General features: G+C 38.6%; 1 protein-coding gene across 5 annotated transcripts in view; it reads left to right on the top strand.

The window, feature by feature from the left end:
- The window catches only part of MAGI2 (membrane associated guanylate kinase, WW and PDZ domain containing 2), a 1,519,032-nt gene that overhangs the window by 1,346,420 nt on the left and 146,677 nt on the right, over positions 1-25,935 (top strand). For 4 of the 5 annotated variants that reach the window (XM_057504445.1, XM_057504443.1, XM_036892406.2 and 1 more), the window contains 3 exons: positions 5,740-5,771; positions 12,124-12,313; positions 20,603-20,644. In XM_057504445.1, coding sequence (XP_057360428.1) covers positions 5,740-5,771; positions 12,124-12,313; positions 20,603-20,644 — 264 coding nt within the window. The remainder of the gene's footprint in view (positions 1-5,739; positions 5,772-12,123; positions 12,314-20,602; positions 20,645-25,935) is intronic. The other variant, XM_057504444.1, reaches the window with a different exon arrangement.

Here is a 25,935-nt window from a genome sequence, read left to right as displayed (position 1 = left end):
ATTCCTTTATTCCTGTTCAAGGCTCTTCACCCCACCTGCTTTATTTTGAACATAGCCTTTATGTAGCTGACTTTATCAGAAGACAACATGTGCAGACTTATTCTTTCTAGACACTCATTGGGATTACTTGAAATGGTTGGATTGCTCTCTTCATAAGGAACAAAGCCAGGGGGAAAATGGCCATTTGAAAACAACTTAATAGTATAAAGTTCGTACAAAAAACACTTTCATTTATAAGATGCAGACAGGATCATTTTTAAAGCATTGCAGAGAAAACCTCAGCTCACAACCTAAAAGCAGACTCTCCAGGCCAAAGATGGCAGCCAACCAGAAATTTTCTTTGCAACCTGAATACTTTGCTTGGCTGAAACATGGTGTTAGGAGGTTTGGGTGCCACCAGCAGTGTATCTTCTGTGCTTGCTTAATGGAAAGGTCATTTTTTTAGTCTAGGTCACTTTCATGAAGAAAAATTGCCCTTTTACTGACTTCCAATAACTTTAACAAATTATCTAAAGGAACTGCAGGATTTAACCCATTTAATGAATTTTAATAAGAAGTACGTGAATCAGTCAAAAACCAGAAAAAAGTGAATAACATTGAACTAGTTTTAATGGAAATTAGCTCATTAACATGCTGGCTTTTATTTACGAAAGGCTGAATTTCTAATGAAAAATTTGCTAGGCTGTGGAAAAATGGAAGGATCTTTAAATTAAAGATTAACTTTATGAGTGGTATTTTTCTCCTTCAATTAGCCCTAACTGGAGATTCTAAAAACCCTGGGGCTTTTTTCCCCTTTTGGGGAACTTTTAAAAAATGATTGCATCTATTGGAAGACTTTCTCACAGTCTCTGAAATATTTTCAGAAATGCAATGGGAACATGAGAGGAATTTTTTTTGCCTACAATCCTTTTTGAGAAAGAATAACAAGAGGTGGAAGGGTCTGGGTGGGTGACCAAGCAAGTTTCCTGTCCTTGCAGCAGGATGCCACAGGGACTGCGAAAAAAACTCTCATTCTTACTTCTTCTTGTTTCTCTTTTATTTTTTATTTTTTAAGGTGTGGTAAAATATATAAAGAAAATTTGCCACATTAACTATATTGAAGTGTACAGATTAATAGCATTACTTATGTTCACATTGTTGTGTCTCTCTTCTTTTTTAAGCAAACAATACATAACTTTTAGTAACTCAGGAGATGGATGTCTGCAGTGAAACAGGTCTTTATTTCAAAGTGGTTCTGCTCCTTTTCCATTACTTAAAGGAAGAGAGAAATGGAAAGTGTTTTCCCTGCATTTCTATCAGTTTTAGTAACAGTGGAATCCCCTATAAAATACATGAAACTGTGCTGATAATCTTCAAAACCAGAGTCATTTGTTGTAGCAAATACTTCAGTTGAAGAAGAAACCATTTCACATTCTGCAAACAGGAGTTCAATACATCTAATGGAGCAGAGAGGCATATTGAAAAACTTAGTTCTGTTTGGAAAAATTTCTAGCAATCTCGAAATATCTCCTTGGTGTTATTCAAAATTGAAGATACCATGACAGGACTCTCTGATTAAGTTGCCCTTCATTGTATTTTGATGCCTGACTTGAATTGGGAAGATTTAAAGAAAGTTTATCATCTTGTTGACCTGTGGAAAATAAATAACAACAATAAAAACACAACTCTTACTGAACAACTCGTAAATGCATGCTGGAAAGGGCCTCTCCCTTCAGAGCTCCTGGAAATATATTAATATTCTTTCATTTCGGTTTCCATGTGTCAGAAGTCGGTCCTGAAAAGAGCCGTTCTGTGGAACCTTCCTCTTGGGGTACAGCAGCATTGCTGACCAGTCATCAAACATTTTGAAAATGGTCCTTCGTGACACTAACGCCGGCCACATAGATTCTGTGGCATGGGAGGTGAGACGGCAGCCAAGCTACTGATAGGCAAGCAGCAAACACACCCTGGTGCTCTGCAGAGCTGCACAGAAGTGGGAGGTCCTAAGGTCCTCCTAAAGCAAGATTCCTCACACTGAATGCTGGAGAGGGTTCAGGAAAAGGAAATGTTAAATATTTTCTGGGTTTTTCACTTAACTGAGCAGATATTACCTAATTAGACATTACTATTGTATTTTTATTTTTAAATGGTTACCCAGGACATATATATGTTCCCTATGTAGGGTGTTCAGAGTTAGCAAATAAAAGTACAAATTCTCAATTAAATTTAATTTCAGGTAAGGTGCAAGTAATTTTTTAGTATAAGTGTGTCCTGCGCAATGTATCCCATGAAGTATACAGGACATGCTTATACTAAAGATCTATTCATTGTTTATCTGAAATTCAAATTTAACTGGGCATATTATATTTTACCTGGCAACCATATTATAATTTATTAAAAATTATATTTAGTTGACATGTGTAATTCAATTTAAACTTCAGTATGAAGTCTGTGTTGACTTCTCTCCTCCTCCATTTTCAAGTACCAGAATTTCCTTCTGAACTATTTGTACCATGCTTCTGTTTCTATGCCCATCTCATTGGACTTTTATGTGCAGAATTTAAAATATATTTTAGTTTTATTTGTGGCACTAAAGACAGATTTTAGGAATCTAATTCAGTTTTGCACTTTAAATGCATCTTAATTTCCTTATTAGCTCCATCTAAATATTCCCATTTATTCTTTTATTTCTTTCCTTTTATGTTCCTACTCATGTTCAGTTAGCTTATAACTCTTCTTTAAGGTCTTTCAGTTTGTTGTCTTAAGAGTCAGGATTAATTAATGTTTTCATTTCTATATACACACACACCAATAAATGATCACTATGGAAAACATAGGCCATTATAAAGAAATTTTAATCCCACAAGGGAATGATAATACACTGATTTCTATAGAAGTAGGGGAAATAAAGGCCAGATATAAACTAAAACATAAAGGAACTATTATTTTATTTAATTACTATTATTACTATTAATTTTAATAGTAAACAGTTACTATTATTTTTTAAAGGCTTTTGTTTTTTACCTTGGTTTTGTAAAGAGGACTAAAAGGCATAAGAAAAATGTACCTGTATCCCTGTTGCTGTTTCTCTGTGAGAATGGCTATGGGAAGCCTGAAGTAATAGTCTAAGGAAATCAAGCTTGTCTTGCTTTTGTGATCTATCTCCAACCAGAATGATTTTAGAAAAGGAAACATTGCAGATATAAGGATTTCAAAGTTTAATTTTTTTTAAATGTTAATTGGATTAAGCTAGTTTCCTAAGAGAGGCCATCTCTACAAAAATCTTTCAGACATTTATAATACATAATAGCTTGACCCACACCATTATACTATTTCTGTAGCTCTTCCAATGAAGTTGAGCAAAAAAATAATTTAATCATGTAGAAAATGACCTTCTGGTTTCATTGGGCCAAATTGAGTATATCTGAAATAAATGTTTTCTGGTCTCCTTAATTTAAATGTTTATAGCACAGTTGATAATTTGCCAAAGAAACACAAAGGGCCACAGGAGTTATTTATATTTAAAGAAATCTATTCCGATGCTATTTTTTACTGCATAAAATTACTCTGCATCAAGTTGCTTCTTCTTGACAGTGACTCAGGAAGGGTATGTATTACTTCAGAGACTGAAAGCTGTGCAGCACGACTCAGTATTAGGAGTACTCCAGAAACAGCCATGATGGGAGCAGGAAAGACATCCTGGGCCGTGCTAATGGCCTGAGGTCAGACTGAATGAAACAGCCTGAAAAAAATGAGAAGCCAAAGTGACTCTGATGAAAGGGGGTCACATTCAACATCCCTCTCTCTCTGTCTGCTCTTAACCAGTGTCCCTCTTATACCATTTTAGTTCTGCACCATAACTGCTGAGAGGTCAGAAGATCACACATTTTCCATCAGAGACATAATCATCTCTTAAGATAATGTCCCATGTGGAGATGAGTGCGCCATAACAGAGGAACCATGTTCAATACATCAGTATCAAAGTCTAAGAAACTCTCAGCACCAAACAAACGCAAAACCGCAAATACTCAAAATCTGCTCTGGTACTCCAGAAAGTAGAGCAGATAATTGAATATTTGACATAATGAGAATGCATAAATGAATGACATCTTCTCTCAAAAGAGCTACTGCTGGTAATTCCATAAAACAGCAAATTAATTTTATCCTTCTCTGAAAATAATGATTAATTGGCCAAAACTTCACAGATTTTTTCACTTTATAATTAGTAGTCAAGTTGTTTTCATTGACATTTTACAGACTAAGTTAAGATCAATGTATGTTCTTATCTGTAATATTTACTCTCCACTATTTCCAAAAAGGATGGGGTTAAATCCTCATAAACTATAATCAAGACACAGAATTTTTTTGTAAGTTGGAATGAGAAATAAGAATGTACGGAGTACGTGAGAAAGTGAGCCAATTCTAGCCTTCTCCTTAGGTAAGACGGTTATTACCCTTGAACATTCAGCTTAACTCAGGTTCCAAGGAAAGCTGAGAAACATGATGGATTATATACTTACAGTCTTTTCATAAAATGAAGCATCAGTTCTTCACAACAGTGCATTGAGGTGCCATCAGTATTTATGCCATCTTGAGCTGGATTGCTTAAGCATCTAGAGAATTGTGTGTTCAGGTTTTGGTAGATATTTCTTATAAATGGGTTATGGTGTTCAACTATTCCCATTTTGTACAAGTCCCAGTCGCAAAGGTGATAAACATAGTAGGTGACATATTTCCAATATTTCTTTCTTTTTTGAGCTTTTTATCAAGGTACCACCTAACATTAACATGACTGAAATTTTTGAAAGAGGGGAGATCTGATATGAAAAGGAAGTAATTTTGCTTTGCACACTAGATTATGTTTTGGCTTGCCAGGGCCAGTATATGGCAGCCCCTTACCACCCCCAACTCCCCATTTGTTTTAAGTTTGTTTTCACTACCTTTTTTGAAAACCTGATACCATATTGTATGATAAATAATAACAAAGGGGAAAAAGAAAAGGGAATGAATTTATCCTTTACTTTTAACTACTTGATGGTCATTTGGATCACAGCAATCATCAGAGCGTTGAACTACATAGCAAGAGTTTTCAAGAAGTTGAAAAAAACATGGCTTTAATGATACATGAGACATTCCATTAAATATTTTGAGCTGCTTCTTCATGCAAAACCTTCTATTGTGCTAACACCACAATAGAAGGATAATAAACAGGTATCTACTGTAGAGATCTCAGTGGGAAATAGTCCTATAAAAAGTTGTAATAGAATCTGATTCATAATATATCTGTACACATTAGTTTTAAATGTAGGACTAATGAAAGCTTATCAACTGATTTTTTTTAACCATATAAAGCAGTGTTACTTCTCATACTAAACAAAGCTATTTACCTTTACAAATCTAAACTTCTATCTACGTTCCCTCCCCGCCACCTCCTGCCTTCAGCTATACCACAGAAAGCCCTAAGGATGACTCAGTCTTACATTCTGTAAAGCTGCTAACCATTTGCCATATAGTTATTTGCCTTCTCTGTGCCTCCGAATCCTCAGCTGCCTAATAAGGAAGTGTTCTTAGAATCGTTAATACAATTCTAAGTGAAATTGTTTGGGCTCCTTGAAGAAAACTATACAGCCTGACAGAATTTTTGGCTATTGTTTGCAATTAACTAATTTGAAGTAACTTGAAATTATCTTCATATCATGCCACCCATAAGTGGGAGTGGGGTATATTTTCAAAGTTCAAATATTGTTTTCTTTATTACAGGTTTCTTTTCTCCATGGAAAACTCCAAAGCCTGTAAGTTGGAATTATTATGCTTCTTTCTTTATTTCTAGTTATTATTACAGACCCATTAAATAAGAGTTGACTTGGGTGACCTCAAAATCTCTTCTCCCTCTGAGATTCTGTGATATCAAAAAACAAATCCTCTGAGTTCCTTTGTCTTGTATTTGTCCCACAAATACAAGAATAACTCATCTTACTCTTCTGCAAAGGCAATTCTGCCTAGTTTTTAATATACTTATAAAATGAGCATTAACACTCATCATGGTGTACTGAAAATATTTCCAAAACAAATATTCCATTTGTTCTTCTCCCATCAGAAATACTAGTCTTTGTAACACAGAATTCTTAGAAGCAATGCACATTATAGGCCTGGAGGGCTTGACCAGTAAATTAAATCTGGTCCACAAGAAATATAGCTCTGTATATATTTATATTCACATTTTAATGTATATAGCACTACATGTGTTGGGGAGGGGGGTAGAATATTCACACTCAGAGACATACATATTCCCTCAAACCTGACAGTCACTCCAGGTGGGGCTCCTGAATCTTCACAGAAATGGGGATCTCGGCCGTCGCCTAATCTCTCTGAGCCAAGTCCCCTAATGAATCATCTTGCCATTTTGCTGCTGTTGCAGGAGACTGATGGATTTTAATAATCTTTCTGGGAGGCTGGGTTAGCCAAGTTGGCTTCACAGTTAGAGATGGTCTTTACTTTTGGTCATTAGATTGAAATGAAAAATTGTCCAAGTCCCAAGATCTGGAGCTGGCATTCCAGGATCCCATTTCCTAGGGTGTTAGAATACACCACCCAGCATGGGATGTCTAAACCCACAGCTGAAAGAGAACTGTAACAAAGTGATTTGGGTCCAAAAAAAACTCAGGGACTCAAATCTCCCACCTAATTTTTTCTTTCCTCTCACAATGAGCAGCTCAGACCAAAGTGGCCCCTCATGTGGCCAGTGAGGAGGGGACTGAGTTAATTTTATACCTCTCTTATTTCTTTCACTGCAGGAATATTTAACTACTTGGTTTTCTCATTTTAGAAATGGAGATAAGATAATTTGCATACTTTTCAAGTGCTATAACTGATTTAATTAAATGACATGCCTTGAAAAAGGTTTGATGACATGAAATTAAAGGATGATGAGCCCCATAATATGCCTGAGCTCCAGGTTTCTCTCAAAGAGAGACGAAGAAGCCGGGAGACGGAGATGGGAAACTGATGTCAGCACTCCCGAACTTTCTCACGTAGCTTAGCTTAGGTGGGATTTAAAAGCTCATCTGGTCCACAGAGAACATCTGATGGGAAAACTGCACCTACATGGGCCTAGTGGACCACTCATGGTTGTGAAGCATGTGATTCTGAAAAGAGGTATTTAAAAAATGTTTCAAATGAAATTTACTTTATTTGGCCAAATCTAAATAATTCTTTCCTTTCATCACTAAAGTTACATCTGGGCTCTGTGGTTATACACATCTTTATCTAATTTAACAAGAAAACTGGCAACCTCATTATGGTTCTACAATTATGCAATCTAGTGATTTCCTTATATGGACCACGTTTACACCGATTATGCCATTTGACATAATTGCAGCATTTGCTGTCATTATAGTAATTACATCCATAGTCAATAATTCCAAAAAAAGGTTTCATGGAATTCAATTTACAATTAATTGCCAGCCCATACATCCCTAGAAAAGCTAAGGCTTGGACTTCAGGTCACGGGGTTGAATAAACACAGAGGACTGTTGATTTAATGTCCTCCTGTGTCTATCAGAAACTCTTCAGACTAAGGACTATGAGAGGCAGCATGGTAAAAGGTTCAGGGCGCAAGCTCTGAAGACACACTACCTGGGTGCAAACTTTGCCTCGTCTCCTTACAAGTTTTGTGACCTTCAACTAGCTGCTTAAGTTCCCAGTATCTCAAGTTCTACCTCTGTAAAATGAGGACATAACAATGCTCCTAGCATCATTAATGTTATTAATTATCATTAACTAATATGGTTATTGTGAAGAGTGTATGAGTTAATCCACGTAAGGTGCTCAAAACAGTGCCTCTACAAGTTGAGATCAAAAACACCAACTATTGTCATCCTAGGAGACCCTCCATGCATAAAACCTTAATAAATTAACCACTCTCTGAAATGAGCATAGTTTGCTAAACTTATTTAAACAAATACAGAAATATATACTCACAGCACATAAATTTATACACTCTCTCCTCAGAGGAGGATTGGTGGCATCCTTAGTCAGCTTAATTAGAATAAGGAAATGTTATCCTTAGTGAGATTTCTCCTCCTCCTTGTCCTGAGTCACTTCCTGAACTTCTTCCGTCCTACTGATCCACATCTCAAGCTAATCCACGTTACGACAGTCACTTCCTGTTTAGCAAGTAATACACTAATTATAGTGAGGTCTCATTCCCTCCATCTCAGCAGACGGCAGGGTGTGTGGTGGGGGGGGTCCAAGTTCATTCTTCAAGTGTAGAATCAAGCCAAAAGCCTTCTTCTCCCAGCCCTGCCCTAAAATAATGAGGGGTTGTGTTTAGACTACCACAGCTTCTCTAGGAAGCAAACACTTTCTAGACAGAGTATTTCATGGGTGGAGTGGGGGGACTTGCCTTATCCACAAGCCCTCTCTGCTCCCAGTGTGTGCCTTAGAACCAGAAGGTAGGGCAAAATGTATTAGCCACAGCATGACTGGGTTTTCCATCTCACTGTTTGATCCCCTCCTGTGGACTGTGCATCCATTCTGCCCACTGATGTCCTATGCCTGACACCAGTGATCGTCCTTTCATGCAGGCATTCAGGCAGGCAGGCATTCAGTCACCAAGGCCCACAGAAATGCAAGCCTTCTCCCAAGTATAGAAAACTACTTTGTTTCCGTTTTACCTTACTCAAGTGAGGTGTTTATAAATATCTGCCTGGGTATGGACACCATTGGGACCGGACGAGACCTAATGAGAAGCCTGGCAGGTAGCCCAACTCTAGACAAGTCAAGTCCAGGAAAACACTGGGTGGAGAGCAAGTGAGGCCCAGGGCCCTGGGCAAGGGGACAGGATCAGAATCTACAGGTCTCATGAATTTTGAGAAAAACAGGTGAGCACAGAATATCCCAGCTAGAAAGCAAAGTCAGGAAACCAAGATGTCTAAGAAAGTAAGAAGTAACAGTGTGTGCCCCTCAAAAGGCACTGTCAGATCAGCATGCCTACCCTGGGGAGCAGGGTGACCTCTGACCTCAGGGAAGATTTGCTCTAGGGTCTTCTGGGCTGGAGCCAATGAATAATTCTTTTTGGAGTGGTAACACATAGGACTGTGAGTCTGCTTTTCTAGTATTTTCCAAGGCGCAGTGATTTTCTGCTCTATCGTCTTTTAAGAAACCCTGACAGAGTGACTCAAGGGTTGGGGAATGTCCCAGCAAGATGTTGTGAATGCTTTATTAAGCATGAGCTGGACTATTGACTAACTCCCCCACCTCTGTGCTACAGAAATTGTAGAACTTGTCAGTCTGCCATAGCATCTTTTACAGCAATGCCCAAAGCATTATTGGTTCTGTAGTTTTAAGAATGTTTCTTAGAAATACTAATATTCCACCCGAGGCATGGTTGCTCCAGTGGCTGTAAAATGAACACTACACTAGCAAGACCCGTGTGAGTGTCAGATACCCTCAGTGGGGGGTGGGGGAGAGAAATAGACATTTGCTGAAACCCTATGGAGACAAGTGGAGTGCTGTAGCCACCCAGAACATATTTCTAATTTATTCACTTTTTACAATTTAACATCTTATGTTTGCAGCCAGAATGCACCTACATGTTAGGTATCTAAAGTCAGTTAAAGTGAAAACCAAGAAAGAACATGACCTTAATCACAAATGTGGGCCTTCCCATCACAGCAAAGACACCAAGAATAGCTGACCAAAAGGACCCAGGATGGCTTCCTAGAATTTTGCTCTCAAATAAATTATGAAGTGCATATTTAAAGATGTTTACTCAATGGTAGCACAAGGACCACTGAGCAGAAAATTACCAAAAACAATAAGCAAATTTACCAATTATTCCCCTTCGTGTATTGTTACGTAAAAAAACACTCCTGTTACATAGCTTGGTTCTGACCCAGGGTCTGCTGATAGCCACAGGGCCTCTCTGGAGGTTATGTTTAATGCCAGGGAATTGGACTCAGCTAGGGGTTTTCCATCTCTTATTCAAATGAAATCTTGGTCAGTAGCCCAGATGAAAAATGAAGCCAATTTGGTTAGTCTATTTGGGCTGCTATAACAAAATACCATAAACTGAGTGGCTTATAAGCAGCAGAATTTATTTATCCTGGTTCTGGAGGCTGGAAGTCCAAGCTCAAGGCACACGGCAGAGTCTGTGTCTAGTGAGACCCCACTTCTTAGACAGCTGTCTTTTTTCTCTAAGCTCGCCCGGCAGAGAGGACAAGGGAGTCTCTGAGGCCTCCTTTACAAGTATGCTGATTCTACTAATGAGGGCTCCAGCCTCATGACCAAATCACCTCCAAAGACCCCACCTCCTAGTACCATCACCTTCGGTGTCAGAACTTTAATACATGAATCTGTGGGGACTCACACATTCGGGCGACAGCACCAGTCTTAGTAAGATATGGGTCAGTGACCCATTTCTCTCCTACTTTGCTGGCTCACCCAGTCACTGCCACAGTCCCACGTGGGTAAGCAGGCCTCAGGGGACTTTCTGTTCCACAGAGACATGCATGGTACCACACAGCCCTTCCAACTTTAAAATATTTACGATTGATATGTCAGAGCTAGCATCAGAGCCCTGGCCAAAATACAGCCAGCACGAAAACAAAAGCAGGACAGTGTAGGAAGGGGCAGAAAGTTATAACCCTGCCACATTCAAAATGGTGTATATCAAAACTAGTTTTTTAAAAAAAGAACAGTTATGAGTCAGCCAGATTTTTAAAAAGAACAGGTGATTATTTCATTCATTCACTAAATTAACATTTTCTGAGCCCTTACAGTATATACAACAATGTAATACAACAATGAGAAAGACTGTGTCCCCTGCAGGCTCTGTCCCCAGTGTCTACTTGAAGAGGCATAGGTAAGACCTGTAACGGCAGTGGGGTGTGACGAGTGGGGCGAGGGGTAGAGCACCCGGTAGGAACGGCCAGCTAAGGCCTTCTAGAAGAGACAACTCGTCTGACCCTAGTCATCAGGTAATGAGGAATGGAGACAGCAGAGTGGAAAATGGGTAAACTCTGCAGATAGGAGGAGAAATTAAGAAACTATGTGATGGTCAAGAGGCAGAAAAGAACCTAGTGGATGCAAGGAAATGAGCAAGGAGACCGTGAGTGAGCATGAGAAACGTGAGCAGAAACTGGGTCACGAGAAACCATTAATGTCCCACTAAGGTGTGGGCCTTTTTCCTGAGGACTGTGCTGACTCAATGCAGAATTTTAGGCAAGAGGGTAACCTAATTTTTATACAAAACAGGTATATTCAAAGCAGTAAAGTGAAAGTTGAGTTTGAACGAAGAATCAGTTGATTGTTGAATGAAGGTAAAGTTGGTGGTGCAAGTAGGTGATCCTGGTGAACCCGGCTTTCTCCTTAATAAAAGGATGTTAGTCTCTGCTTTATCTGCCTCATGGGGCCTGGTGATAATCAAAGATAATGTATGTGAAGGAGCATGGTAAACTGGGAGGTGTTCTGTAAATCTTTAATAAATTACTGTGGTAGAAAGAGCAGCAGCAACAGAGTTTGGGGAAAGAAATGTCAGTTCAGCAATAAATGTCTTCACAGAAGACATTGAACAATTCATGGATCCCAGAGGGTTGTATTATTACTTGTAAACCATAAGGGAGGTGATTGAATGGTCATGTAGAGGAGATTGTTGGGAGAGGCGCAGATGTCAAATGAATATGTGCAGACTACTTTATCTCTTTCTATTTTTTAGTAAAAATGGGGTCGTGTATCAGGGCCATCGTAGAAAAGGAAAAATACTGTACATTGCTACACACTTACACCTAAATTACCTTCAGATGCGTGTTAGTATTTATTTTGCAGGAAAAAAGCAAACGCAGAGAGATTGAATGATTTGCTGAAGATTTTACCAGCTAATAAGTGGCAAAGTTGTGTAAGTTTGCGTTCAAAAGTCAGGCACCACTTGTATTTATAACAGTCTGTGGTCTGTGGTGTCTTATTCTGTAGAAGTAGAATCTTTTCTCTCAAGACTCTTATCCCAAAGTTGTAAATGTTTCCTGGAAGAAAAGTCTGGGGGGCAAAGAAGCCTAACTTAGAAGGTGAGGGTTGTGGTATGTGGCAAAGGAACTAAAAGAAAGAATTCTCCGTCAGTCATGTCCTCTGTTCTCTTGCATCTTCCAGGTGATGGACCGGTGGGAGAACCAAGGCAGTCCTCAGACCAGCCTCTCTGCCCCGGCCGTGCCACAGAGCCTGCCCTTTCCGCCTGCCATGCACAGGAGCTCCTTTCCTGACTCAACAGAGGCCTTTGACCCAAGGAAGCCTGACCCATATGAGCTCTACGAGAAATCGAGAGCCATTTATGAAAGTAGGCGTAAGTGAAAGCCTCGTAAAACAAGGTTACATTAATAATAGCTGAAGCCCTGCCAGGAGACAGATTGAGGCTGAAATGATCTGGCATGAGTTTGTATTCTGAGGTTCAAAAAGGACTCAAAAGTAAAGCCAGCTGATCTGAGCTATTTAAAAAAAAAAAAAGCCTCTAAAAAGCTTATCTGTTGGTTTTCAATCTTACTGTTTTCTACTTTTTTCCCCTAAGTCCTGAGGAAAATCAGGAATGTATTGGTATTGGGAGTGAGAAGGCAGGGCAAAGAAAGTTGCCAGTTTTAAGTCACCAAATGATAAAAAGAAATGTTGAGGATTTTTATTTTTAAGCTGATCTTGAGTCTGAAATTTGGTTTTCTCATAGAGCCTTGAATGCAGTCATTGAATGTAGGGCCATGAGTCAATGTTAGTCAACTGCTGTCTCACAGTCATGAAAGCAATGGTTCTGGAAGCAGCCCAGAGCCAGGCGCCAATCATGTCTACCTGAAACTTCTGTTTCTCTTTTAATGCAACAGGGCCCCTTTGAAAGTTCAGCCATAAAATAAAATACCATGAATATACTTGTCATCCTATTTGAAGGTCCTCTAAAATTACTTCATTGTACTTTATAAATATTAGAAAACAAAGGTTTTTAATATTGCATATATATTCATTGTGCCTCTTTCCACCAGCTACCAAGTCATCCCTTCCAAATGTTAGAGGACAGGAATCTGAATGGCATGAATGTATAATCTATGAGGGAAATACACAGTATAACATGAACCTGAGTAAAAGAATCAAAAAACTGGGTCTAGTGGGAAGGCTTTGGCCCCCAGCCCTCCCATTTTCTGACTGCTGAAGTCCTTTGTTTCAGGGTCCCACCAGTGTCTTCTTCCCACCTTTATCATCTGAGGCATGAATAGCGAGTTTTAAGTTGTGTGTGATCTCAGAGGCTCTCCTATCTACTAACTCTTTGACGAGCTCAGGGGCTGAGAATTATGCAAGGGGAGAAGTACACACAGTGCCTTTTCCCCATCCTCTACAATTCTCAGTAAAAGTGGTTTTAATTGAAAAATAGTTATCACAGCAGGCCATGGAGAAGTCATTTCCAACACAATGATCTCCTCCCACACTTCTTTTTTAATTAATCCACTAGGTCTGAGCTACTGGACTTCATTCTTCCCCTTCTGGATGAACAACTGACATGTCTTTAAAGGGCTGTAGAGTTAGGATGCCTTTGCTGTGATAGAATAAGTAAAGTAGGCATTTTAAGCTGCATAAAATAGGGTATGATTCAGGCTACTAATGCTCATGAAACTGAAAAAAAAATAGAAAAGATTTCAGCACAGTTCTTAATACCTTTTCTGCTTTAAAAACCACGTAGTTATAGAATATCCACTTCACTCTCAGTGTGGTGGGGAGATACAGAGATGAGTACTACAAACTTAACTGGGGAAATAAGAAGTGGGAACAAGTGGAGATCAAGAGACAGACGTTCTAACTAGGAAGGTAGAAACGCATTGCAGGATTAAACTATCACCCTCATGTCCTTGTTTAATTTTTTTATTACATTTAGGGAGCATCAGGAGATGCTTCCCTGCTTTTGTCTCTTCATTAGTCTTTTTCTTCCAGCCTTTTGCAGTTTCCTGGCCAGTGCAAGTCTTTATTATTCAGGACAAAGACAAAGTTGGTATTTATTCCATCCTGTCTTCATGGTGTCTGATCCTGTTGCGCCCTCAGTTTCTGAGCAGGAATTGTTCATGACCTTCTTTTCAACCCTAAAAAAAATCTGATTTCTTTACCCAGCCTCTGCAATGCAGTTTCTGTACATCGCCTTTCCACTGCTCACCTGAAACAATCCCAGCACAGTGATCTGCCTCTACCTCCCACAACCTCTTCAGTCCTCCCCTGGGAGCTCTTTAACCCCTTGCCCTCCACAGCCACAGGAACAACAAACGTCCCCACTCCCCACCCATCCTCCTCTGCCCCCATCGGTGCCCCAATATGCCTTCGCTGCTGCGGCTCTAATCCAGACCCCCTTCCTGTTCTCATCAGCTCTCGCTAGTGTTTCTGAGGTCACAGTAATGTTTTCAGGGTCACAAGTCTTAGGAAGCCAAGAAGGGGTGAGCTCATTCTTTTTCCCATCCTGCTCCTTTCTATCATTGTATTTCATAACACTAAATGGAGTGTGAATGAAACACAGAAATCATGCTGAGGTAAGAAAGGCTCACCCTGAAGACTAAGGGAACCAAAAATGCATGATGCCACTTTCTCTGGTCTCTGGATGGCCAATCAGCTCACCCTGCTTGTGGGGGGGGGGGGGCTTGAAAAAACAAAACAGCCCTTTGCCCTCCATACATTTCCTGTTTCCAAGTATGAAGAAGTTTCATTCTGTCATTAAATTTTTAGAACAATACCAAAAGAAAATTTTGTTTCAGTGATGGGGGGAAGGTCAGTCCATTTCTCATCATCTTCAAATAGGTTTTTTAAAAAGGATCATGAAATGTATGCATCCAAACAAAAGACCCACATTTGACATTTTAACTTTGAACCACTCCTATTCTGACTCCGTTGAATCACGCGCATATTTAGGTTGGCTTCATTCATTCTTGTGTCCCAGAGCTTTTTCCTGGGAGGAAACCCAGTGGGACCAAGGGAAGTGTAAGAAGGGATTCTAACCACAGCTGTTTAAACCAAGTCCTGTGGCATCTTCCCTGGCCAACATCTGTCTCATGGGATCTCTTCCCTTACACCCAGGTCTAAAGCCGAATGGTATATTTTTGCATTCATGTTCAAAACCAGGTTGCAGTAACCAAGGGATGTACCTCCACCCATGAGCATCTGCTACACAGAGCTACCGAATGTTTGCTCTATTGAGACTGTCAAGAAGTGTTTGGATTCAGCTCACCAGTCCCCTGCAAATGATGGGAATTTATCAAATGATGTAAATGCTGCTGTGCCTCATTTGGCTCATAATCGAATTATACTGACATTTTAATGTGCATGCCCAGGACATCTTAATAAAGATGTATTCCTGAAAATAAAAAATGTGGTCATTTTAAACAAACAAAGACAACCATGGGATACTAGAGCCACATGAAACAGAACATGACAGGTACATGCTTATGAGAGGAAAGCTAGAAACATCTCCCAGCTTTATGGATCTCACCATGAGGAGGAACTGAACAAAGAGAGAAGGGAGAATCTCCCACCAAGCTCGAGGCGATGCCTCTGATTTCAAAGCCTCAGGCAAGGTGCCCAGAGGTAGGCCCTCCAGGGTCCACATCAACCAGCAAGAATGTATGAAACACTCAGTATGTTTCTAGAACTCTGCTGGGTGCTCCACAAGAGAAAAATCCCAAGAAATAATCTCTGCTTATACAAAATTTACAGTGAGATTAGAGACACAAACACAGAGGGAAACATTGCCTGAATAAGAGTGCGTCACACAACCCAGCAAATAATAATAATAATAATGATATCAGCATTTTACATGCAAAATTGTGCGTAAATAGTTTAAATATAATTAGACAATTGGGGCAATAGTTTTGCATTCCGTGTGCAAAATTGATGTTTTTCAAGAGAATGTCGTATTTAAATTTCTTAATTATCAAAAATCTCACTAGTCCCTATTGGAGAATTCTATGCAAAAAGAAATGTTTTTCTGACTAACTTAATTCCCCTTAAGCTTAAAGCTTGTATACATATAAAAAGAACCATGCCAAAAATAAAACTCCAAAGGAAGTTTTGACCAATGGGGCTTCTGGGTTTTCATGTTAATTATTTAAGCATTTAACCCTCTGTCATTACCAACAATTCACAGAAAAGAGGAAAACTCTCTCCGGCCCCATCTCTACCCAAGACTTTTTACATAGACGTCACTTTTACCTTTATGTAATAGCCTCTGTTGATAATAGACTTCTTGCTGTCCCAATTACTTGCATTTTTTTAAATTAAAAGCAAAGAAAAATGCACATTGTTTTCTTGTGAAACCTTCATACGAGTGTATATTAATGATACCTTAATTTAAAAAACCAGTACCTTTCAACCACTTGAATACTTGAAAAAAAAAAAGAAAAATGTCCACCTTTGCATAGCAGGATGAGCCCCCACATTTACATAGTGAGATAAGCTGTACTGTGTTTTTTACTTCTCCCTTCTCTGTCTTTTTCCAATGAATCTCATGAAAGAAGGTCTTTAATTTTCTTTGCAATCACAAGAGCAAGGGCTTGGATTTTCTCAGTTTGTATACTAACATTCCAAATGTTGGACACTTCTAACCATGAAAAAAAAACAACATTATTTCTAAAGATCCCCCCTGCTTTCCCCCCTTCTACCTCTTCCTACCATTCTTCCTCTATATGAGACTGTGTCACTGCTTCAACCATGTATTCCTGACATGATAAGAAGTCATGGCCTGCTCTCCACGAGACTGCCTCGGGTGACTGCATGTGCCTGTTAGCCTGGGACAGTCCTCCTCCCCTGAATTGTCCTGCCATGATTATTAATAGCTCTCTTTTCGCTCTCCAGATTATTCTCATTTCAATGATCAATTATGTGGTTTCCCTTAGTACATCACCTATTAAAGAAAGAGACAATATTACTGCTAAGCATGTATCTAGAGGTACAGAGCATGGATAAAAACATTAATACCTACTCAGATAAATAATATTCTTTCAAGTTCACGTGGCTGACTGATGTTTGCCCATACATATTTTATCCCAATTTAAGGTAGAAACCTAGATGGTGGCTTGTCATGGTAGCCACTCTCCCAGCGATCTCCCCTCTACACCCAGAAAATTGTATGTTATGTACAAATCCAGAGCATGGCAAACAGAGAGGGGTGACTAGGTAGCAAGGCTACACTCACATAAACGCTATGCCGTGGGGTTCTCCTTCTCACCCCAGAGAAGAAATCAGGTTCTACATCACAATAATCACAGGACCAAAAGATAGTTCATCTATTCTGTCTTGTTAGACATCTTATTAGATGATACTAACATAGCTGCAGAAAAATGGCTATCGTGACTCCTCTTCTTAATGCCAGGCACAGTGGTACAAAGAGCTTGCTGAAGGAAATGAGAATGGGTCCCTTTGGATTCTCACAAAATAAAGTTTTGATCATGCTAACAAACTTGGTGATGTAGGAATGACAGCTCTGTCCTGTTGCTTCACTTTTCTTTAAGCCAGACTTACTCAAAAGATCTCTTAGCATCCTCGGCTCACGGGGCCATTTCTAGGACATACTCCTGCACTGCAGCCTCAGAAAGGCTGATAAGCACATGAACACAGCAAGAAACAGAGAAGAAAAATCCTTGTTCTCTGAAACTCTTCCTTCACATTTCTGTCCCTTGGTGTGAGCCCAAGTTGAATTATGACTGAAGTTGTCCCAACTTTGTTCTCATCACATTGAACCTCAGTTATGATAAATAAACAATTTATGAGGTGCAGCATGTCCGTACTCCTTGGCAATAAGACATCAATCAAATGTAAGGTCATAAAAATGTCAGGGACCCATATGGTGTAATGTACCTTATGGTAAAACCTCTTTAAAGCAGAAACTCCTCTGGAATTTCTTCAAAAGGAATTCATGCAATCAATTTTTCTTTCCAGAAATTAGGAGGCATTAACCCATAATAAGCAGTGAGTGTTCCACCGAAGACAGCAATCAAAACCACAGGCCAGCTAAAAAGCATAATCAAGGGCCAACTGTTATTTAGTACTATACTTGAAATGGAATTTTAATTTGTAGCTGATGGAAATGGACAGTTGCTTCAATGGCTTTTATTCTGCTCTCTTGTTCATTGTGGAATTCTTTCGTTGTTCGGTATTGTAATGCACATGTAATTCAGGGACAATCACAAATGGGTGATTGTATTTCTAAGCTCTGAGTTTCTCTGTGGCTTTTTTCCTTGTTATTAGTGAGCAAGGGTTGTAGTTTGCACTGTCTCCAATCCTAACAGCAGAGCCACTTGGAAATTTGGGGCAGTATAAAAATGTTATCTGCCACAGCACAGCACTTTGGGGCTCTAAATGGGGACTGATGGAGGAGCCCACTTCATACAAGATCCAAGGGACTGGAACCAGAGCTCCAGAGCCTGTGCAAGTGCTTCTGCTGGAACCTTCCTGCCTCCAGTCTCCTTGACCCATGGGATTAAATCCCTGATACGGGCAAGCTGGAAACAGCAAGAGGTTTAAGAAAGGTTTGGCCACCTCACGAATGCCATAGCTGCAGGCAGCTGTTAGTGATCATGAAAGGCTGCCTTGCCCTCCTAGAGAACATTGGCATGTGCAACAGTGCCAGCTCAAGCCCTGGACTCATTTGCTTGGCCATTGCTGGTGTCCGGTGGCCTTAAAGTACCACCCACAGATATCTGGAGTAGTCCTTTATTTTAGGGAAATATTAAAATAAGATGACTTGTAAATGTTAAGACACTTTACCAGTGACTTTAGTATTAGAATCATAAAAGACTAAAAAAAATTTTAGTAACATTGTCATTTAAAATGTCCTTGGCTATACTATAAAGATTAATTTCCTGTATCTTTTTCCCATGGGAAACCATTATTGCTATACTTAGTATAATGTATGTTACGGTTTGATCTGTGAAAAAAAATTGGCCTTTCAGTTGAAATTTCTAATATATCACATTATGAGTCACTTTGCAGTTATATTGATAAAGGAGATCAGTAAATCCAGTTAAGCTGTGACTGCTATTTTTAATATGTAGGTTTTAATTTGGAAATCTCATTTCAAAATCAATATTCTTAGGTAGCTTTGTAAATAACCATTGTAATATTTATATTTCTAACAGGCTCCTTTTAATAAAGTTACCGTGATATGAGCTAAATTATAAAGACAGTGAAATGAAAGTCAGGTTAGGGGCACATTTTTCCCATGTATTTTATAAATTAGATCCAGTCCAATAGCTTATAAATATATTTCATTCAGTGGTTTAAAACTTAATGTGCCTGGAATCAGACAGAGGATAAAAGGCATGGATAGGTGGGGGATGTGAGAAATAAACTCTAATATCAGTTGTTGATTGAAAGTTACTTAGTACGACAAAGCATTTTGTTAGGAGCACAAATCGACAATGTAACCTGAGTAATTTCATGAAAAAATCTGGAACCATCAGGGCTGCAGTAAACTGAGTGTAATTGCTGGATGGCAAATAGGTCCTAGTGAGGTCATGATAGTACAAAATGTCAGTTTCACAACTAATGGAAATATTTAGAAGGTAGCAGTCTTCCATCCCTGATGTAGCTCCATCTTTCTGATGAAAAGATATTTCTCAATTCGTAATCCTAAGAACCAGATATGTAGGTTTTTTAAAAAAATAACAATTCTTCTAGAAAACTAAATTGCCTTTCCTGTGACAACACAGACTGCCTGGTAGGATTATCATGTCATATTGCCTGAGAGGGTTAAGACTAGCCATTCAGGGAAGTGGGGGGAGGTTGTCAGGGTGGGTAATGCCTGCGCAGACACAGAGGGCTGGCTAAGCTGTGCCTCATCAGCACCCACAAGAAATTTCCATTTCATTTTCACTGTTGAATAGCACAGAACTCTTTATTTGAAACAAACAAAGTTCAGTAAGAAAGCAATAAAAATTCAGTCTTATTTTAATTTTTTTATTTTTGTGATAAAATTTTCATTTTTTTAATATATCTATAGCATAGTATATTTATAATATCTTACACTCATGGCTATGAATTTTATTATATATAGCATAGATTGCATCATAATTCTCATGAAGGATCTCTATTGCTAAAATAAACCAATTTAATTCAACTTCTTATACTTAACTTCAGCTATCCAAATAATTGTAAATACCAAAATATTTGGACAGGTGTACATAAATCAACACAATTGTTGACTAAACTTTCCACCATTCATTCCAATATTTGATGACACAATATCATAACATGATTTTAAAAGACGTATGTTTGTTGAGTGTATATTTTGTGTTCTGGATTGACTTTCCTTTCAAATAATATTCTTACAATGAGACTCAAAGCTCAATATTTGGAAATGATTATCTTTTTTCCATTCAGATCTCAAAGAATTCATATTTTTCCAATTTGGTTGCATGTGAAAGAATTCATTTACAGACATATCCATATACACAAAACAGGGTATTGTCCTGTTCACCAACTTCCATGGAGTTTAGAGAAGAAGAAAAAAATCATTAAGCATGAGTATAGGCTTGGGGGTGAGTTTTAATAGCAACAAAGAAAAGTAAAGATGAATTTTAAAATGCATAAATGAATTTCAATTTTAATTCCCCATTTTCCCATCCAGAACAAGTGCCACCAAGGACCAGTTTTCGAATGGATTCCTCTGGCAAGTATTCTTCAGCACTCACGGCCCTGGAACTGAAACATCTTCCATTTTGTGTAACAAATCATTCTTCTGAGTCATATTAGTGTCTTAGTATGTAATCACTGTGCTAATTTTATTCACCCACATAAGCATGCATTTAAGGTAGTGTGCAGTCTCATCAGGTGAGCCTCCCTGGCTGCCAAGGAAACAAACAAAAGACAGAGGAAAACAGCCATAGTCATTGATTTCTTTCATAAAATGCTTTAGTAAAAGGCTAGATTAAAAACCAGGTGCCAAAGAAAGCCAGCAGGCTGACCAGATCCTTGGTGCACAGACAGAGAACTCCCAGCACACGTGGTCTGAAGCACCTGAAATGGGGCTACTCTGGACTCGAGTGTGCTGTAAGACGTGCGTGAAATCCACACTGGATTTCAGACTTATTACCTATAAAAAAAATATGTATAATATCTCATTATTTTTTAGGTTTTTTAATACTTAAATAATGTTTTGGATATATTAGGTTAAAAGATACTTGATTTTAAAAGTTTGTACCTGTTTCATTTTGCTTTTTAAAATGTGACTACTAGAAAATTGTAAGTCACTTATGTGGCTTACATTTTATTTCTACTGGACAACACTGGACTAGAAAAATAGAATTTGGAAGCTAGGGTATCTCAAGAGATTGGCAATGTAGACATTTTCAAAGAATTCCTAAAATTTTGCTAATATAGAATTAAATTATTTTCAAAACAATTAAACACCTATATCAATTTAATTTTTTGAACCATGCTAATTACAAAATGCTACATTTCAATAGTATGTTAAGTTCGAATATCATAGTTTCAAGTTTAAGAGATTTTAGTAATAATCAACTAATTTACTTAACAGGAAAAAAAAATTTGACCTAACCATTGTGAAAATACTTACCAACTTTGGATTAGGCTAAAATATTTAATGTTATGGAAATGAAGGAGGAGAGGGAAGATTCAGATGTTTTTTGCTCTTAGAAAATGCTCTGAACAGCAGCTTAGACCACTGAATTGAAGGCCCGAGCACTGACACAACTGCAGGAAAGAGTGTTTCATAAGAGTACTATTTCAGGGCTGTGGGCTCACAGCATACATCTCTTGAGTGTTTCCATGATGACAGCTCATTATCCATCTCAGCATGTTCTAACACCCCTTGGAGAATATATGTGCTTGAGACCATTTCATTCTGTAAGCTTCCATGTCATTTTTTAGATATGTGAAAATATGGAAGATATTGCTTAACATTTTGTCCTCAAATAATGTCTAACATATTTGTTTAGCTTGGTAAGAAAATTTTTAAAGGATGATAATATATACTGCCTGTGAAGTCCTTGTAATTTTTAAGAATTTCTTATGCCTACAGGGAAAATGAGACCTAGTAATTACAGATGCAAAATGAAAGCAAGATTTAATTTGACATTCTAAATTGAAGCTTACTAGCCACAGAAAGCCCATTTCTTGAAAATCTCAACTTCTGAATGAATTTTATTTAAAAACAAAAGGAGAGCAACCACCTAATAATAGCTTAGATTGCCTTGATATTTGTGCAAAATATACTTGTACATTTCATGTATATATATATATATATATATATATATATATATATATTACTTAAAAGAAAAGTTATAAAATAGTTTGAGTACATTATACTGCTATACAATCCAGATTGTCAGGAAAAGAACCAATCCAAATATTTTGTTAAATGTTAACACAATTTATCAGGACTTTCTGAAAATCATGACTATATCCAAAATAAATAGATTTCCACACTACTCATATTTTAAAATGTTCTTTATCAAATTATGTGTCATGACTTCTGACTTAGATATATTACCATAACTGTAAGGCATTTTGTTGACTATAGCTACATAAGATGCTTAGGTACAGAGGCAAAATTGGTAGTAGGAAATTCTAAATAATATAATTATGAAGCTAAGTATTAACTCTATCATAGAATAATGCTGGGATTTATCAGGTCTACTAGATTGGTGAGTATCTTAAAATAATTAAATCCAAGAAACAATTTAGCAACTCCTACAGGCATTGCTTAGTAGAATACTGTAGACAAAGACAAGTCTGCCATCACCAAGGCAGAATGTTAATGAGAAACAAAGAATCCATAGCCAAGACCTTTGAATGAACAACTCCACCCAATGACAGAAGAGCCACCCAATGACGAGAGAAATGGAGAATCTCAGAAACCCAGAGACAAATCACTTCCAGAAGGAGAACCTTCCTTGTTTATAAACAAAAAAATCAGGGGCCATAACAGGGGCATCAGAGTATCAAATGAGTCACAGAAATCAATCACAATGAGGAAAGAGTTAATGGCTATTTAATTGGGTCATTATGATGTCACCAATGACCTTAAAGAAAGCAATTGAGTCATACCAAGAGAGCAGAAATCAGACCGGCAGGAGGCAATCAGAGATGGAGGAGTGAAGACCCCACTAGGGACTCCTCATCCAAAGGAGAAACAGGTGGGGAGAGCACAGGGTGTTAGGATGGGGAAATCTGAGTTTACCCAAAGGCAGAAGGAGAGAACCAAATAGAGAATGGAAGGTGTCTTCTACTACAGTTGAACTGTGGTGACATTCATATTACCCAAGGCATAAAGGAAGAAAATAAAGCGAGAGGATTCTTTTAAGGCAAAATGTATTAGCTACTTATCTACTAATGTCAGATTGGAGTGATAGAAACTATTTAATTCCTGTTTAACTCATTCTGTATCTGGAACAAAGAAGAAGTACAGAAGCCAGGGTTATATTTAACAACCATCTTTGATTCCTGATTCCTTCCTAGGTCTCTTTACAAGGAAGAGCCAAAAAATTAATGCTCTTTTCATCATAAAAAGTTGAATGAATTCATTCTCTATGCCAAACTGTGATAATAAGCCCATGGCACTTATGTTTTAATTAAAACATGAAAAAGGATTCAAGTACCAAAATTTAATTGACATATTTACAACAGCATCCCATGTGCCAAATTAATCCACAAAATGCCGTTCTTTGCATTTTTGAAGCTTGAATCCATTCATAAAATTAATCAGTTGTGTTCAGTCACCTATCCTTGACCCTAAAAGTGCACAAAGCCATGTCTTTGAAGAGCTAGACCAAGGATACATGGAGCATGTGAAGCCTTCCTGGAGTCTTAATAAGAAATAAAAATCAGCTTTTGAAATTCAGCTTTTCTCTATTATGAGGGAGGTTGTCCTGATACCTGAATGTGGCTACCATTTGCTACTTTTAAACATGTTAGATTTTCAATACTAGTGGAAGCCCAGGGTAAATCGGAACTTGTAAATGCCACTTGGGTGGCTTGCCGCACCAAGGTGGTCATATAAAATCCCATCTGGGACAACTATCTTAAGATGGTTTATTTTCATGATACCTAAGGAAGCTGGGACCCAACTTCTAAGGCAGAAGCAGCACTGGACATGGCTGGCCACTGCACACCCCTGTCCAAAGAGCGTTTTGCTTCTCCTCAGTCAAGTTCTTCACAACCACTGCCCCACCTTGATTTGCACTAAGCAATGCCTGAGCATACCCTGACAGTCCTGCAGGAAAGGCTGAGGGAGAAGATTATAGAAGAGTGCAGAAAGAAAATGTGCAGAAACCAGAAATCAGAAGAGAAAAATAGGATGTCGGTTGGGGGCATGGTTGAGTGACATCCAAAGTGACTCAGGTTCCACTGGGTGTCCACCAAACCCCTCCATCTAACAGCTTTCCAGCTGCATGGTTTGCATACCAACTGGAAAGAGGGAGGTGGTTGTTAAATTCAGTTACAATGGGGTGAAGAGTTGGCCCTTGGATTTTTTTTTTTTTTTTTTTGCTTCAAGTTCTTGAATTAACAGGAGAAGAGATAAACCATGACAGAATGTTTTAAATGTGTCACCAGGCAAGAAGACCAGCCAAAGGGAAGCATCAGGAACATCATAATCTTTCCAGAGAGTTAACAAAGCAGGAAGGAAAAAGAGTGATGTGCATATAATTTTAGTTATTTTCTAAAGCCAGGCTCAAATGGGGCGAGTGGGAGGAGAGAAGAAACCAAAGACAAATTATCTTTCTAAAGGTTCTTGTTTTCCCTAAAAGAAAAGAAGTAGGACTGCCTTGAGGCACAATCTATCATTTAAATTTTTTTTCCAGTTGTCTATATTTCTCTGAAGTTTCCATGCCCTGCAGCCTGAGTCTGTGCTCAAAATTAACAAAGAAATAAAAAATAAATCCCGTCTGCTGGCACACTTCTCTGATGGGTCTCTCTGCCTCTCTCCGCTGGGGCATGTTCCACGAAGCCGCCGTTGCTGCCTGGGAAATGCGGGGCAAAGATGGCACCAGGGCACAGGCCCAGGAGAGCTGGGATCAGAGCAGCCACACAAACAGGCGGGAGAGCATGGTGACACCAAGGTGCCCACCAAGGACAGGGGCAGAGGATTTGTGAAAACCCACTCACATCTGCTCTTCAGAGTTAAATAAAACCAACCAGCTAAATCTATATTTTCCACCAAAAAAAAAAAAAAAAGAAAAGAAAATGGAGTTCTGAGTCATTCATGAAGAACAGGCTTTCCAGTCCCCTGAGGAGTCACAGTATTCTCCGACATAAGACGACCCCCTTGTGCCTTAGCCCATCTCAAAATTCCATTACTGGGATTGTCATAATTCCAGCATTTCTTTTGGGGAAAGTTTTACTTAGCAAATAAAATGGATCAAACAGTAAATTCCTTTTAGCGTTCTTCATGCAGTACGGATCGGTGCTGAAGCCATTGGAGGAGCAGCTTCCCACTTAGCCATCCTCACTGGTGATGCAAAAATTAGACCAAAAGAATAGATAAAAAGTTCTGGTTAAACATATGCTTGCTCTATTATTTTAAATGTTAAAAATGTATCATGCTGTCTTTGTATTTTTTCTATGTATATGGTCTAGAGTCCTCCAAGCTTAAAGTAACCTAGAGAAAAAATTGCAGTGAGCACTTGTATCACAAGCAACTTTTAGAGGTTTGAACAGTGATAGGGCATTATCTATCATTTTCCATCTCCCCATGTCTTTCTGCCTTCCTTTTGATAATTGCAGGTACCTGCTGTGATTTTACAGGGTTGGAAGACCTGCTTTCACAGTCCCAAAGGCTTAGCACACCCACAATATGTGATTTCATGTATGATTTTTTTTTTTTAGACCCCATAATAAACTGACTTCAGAAGTCATTTGTGACCCGTATAGGGTGAAGTTTTCATCTTCCATTTACCACCCAACTCTAATTAACTATTTAATGGGAGCTGAGTTCTTCTA

Source organism: Manis pentadactyla, chromosome 7 (assembly GCF_030020395.1).
Source record: "Manis pentadactyla isolate mManPen7 chromosome 7, mManPen7.hap1, whole genome shotgun sequence".
NCBI lineage: Eukaryota > Metazoa > Chordata > Mammalia > Pholidota > Manidae > Manis > Manis pentadactyla.
This window is presented reverse-complemented; position numbering and strand designations above follow the sequence as displayed.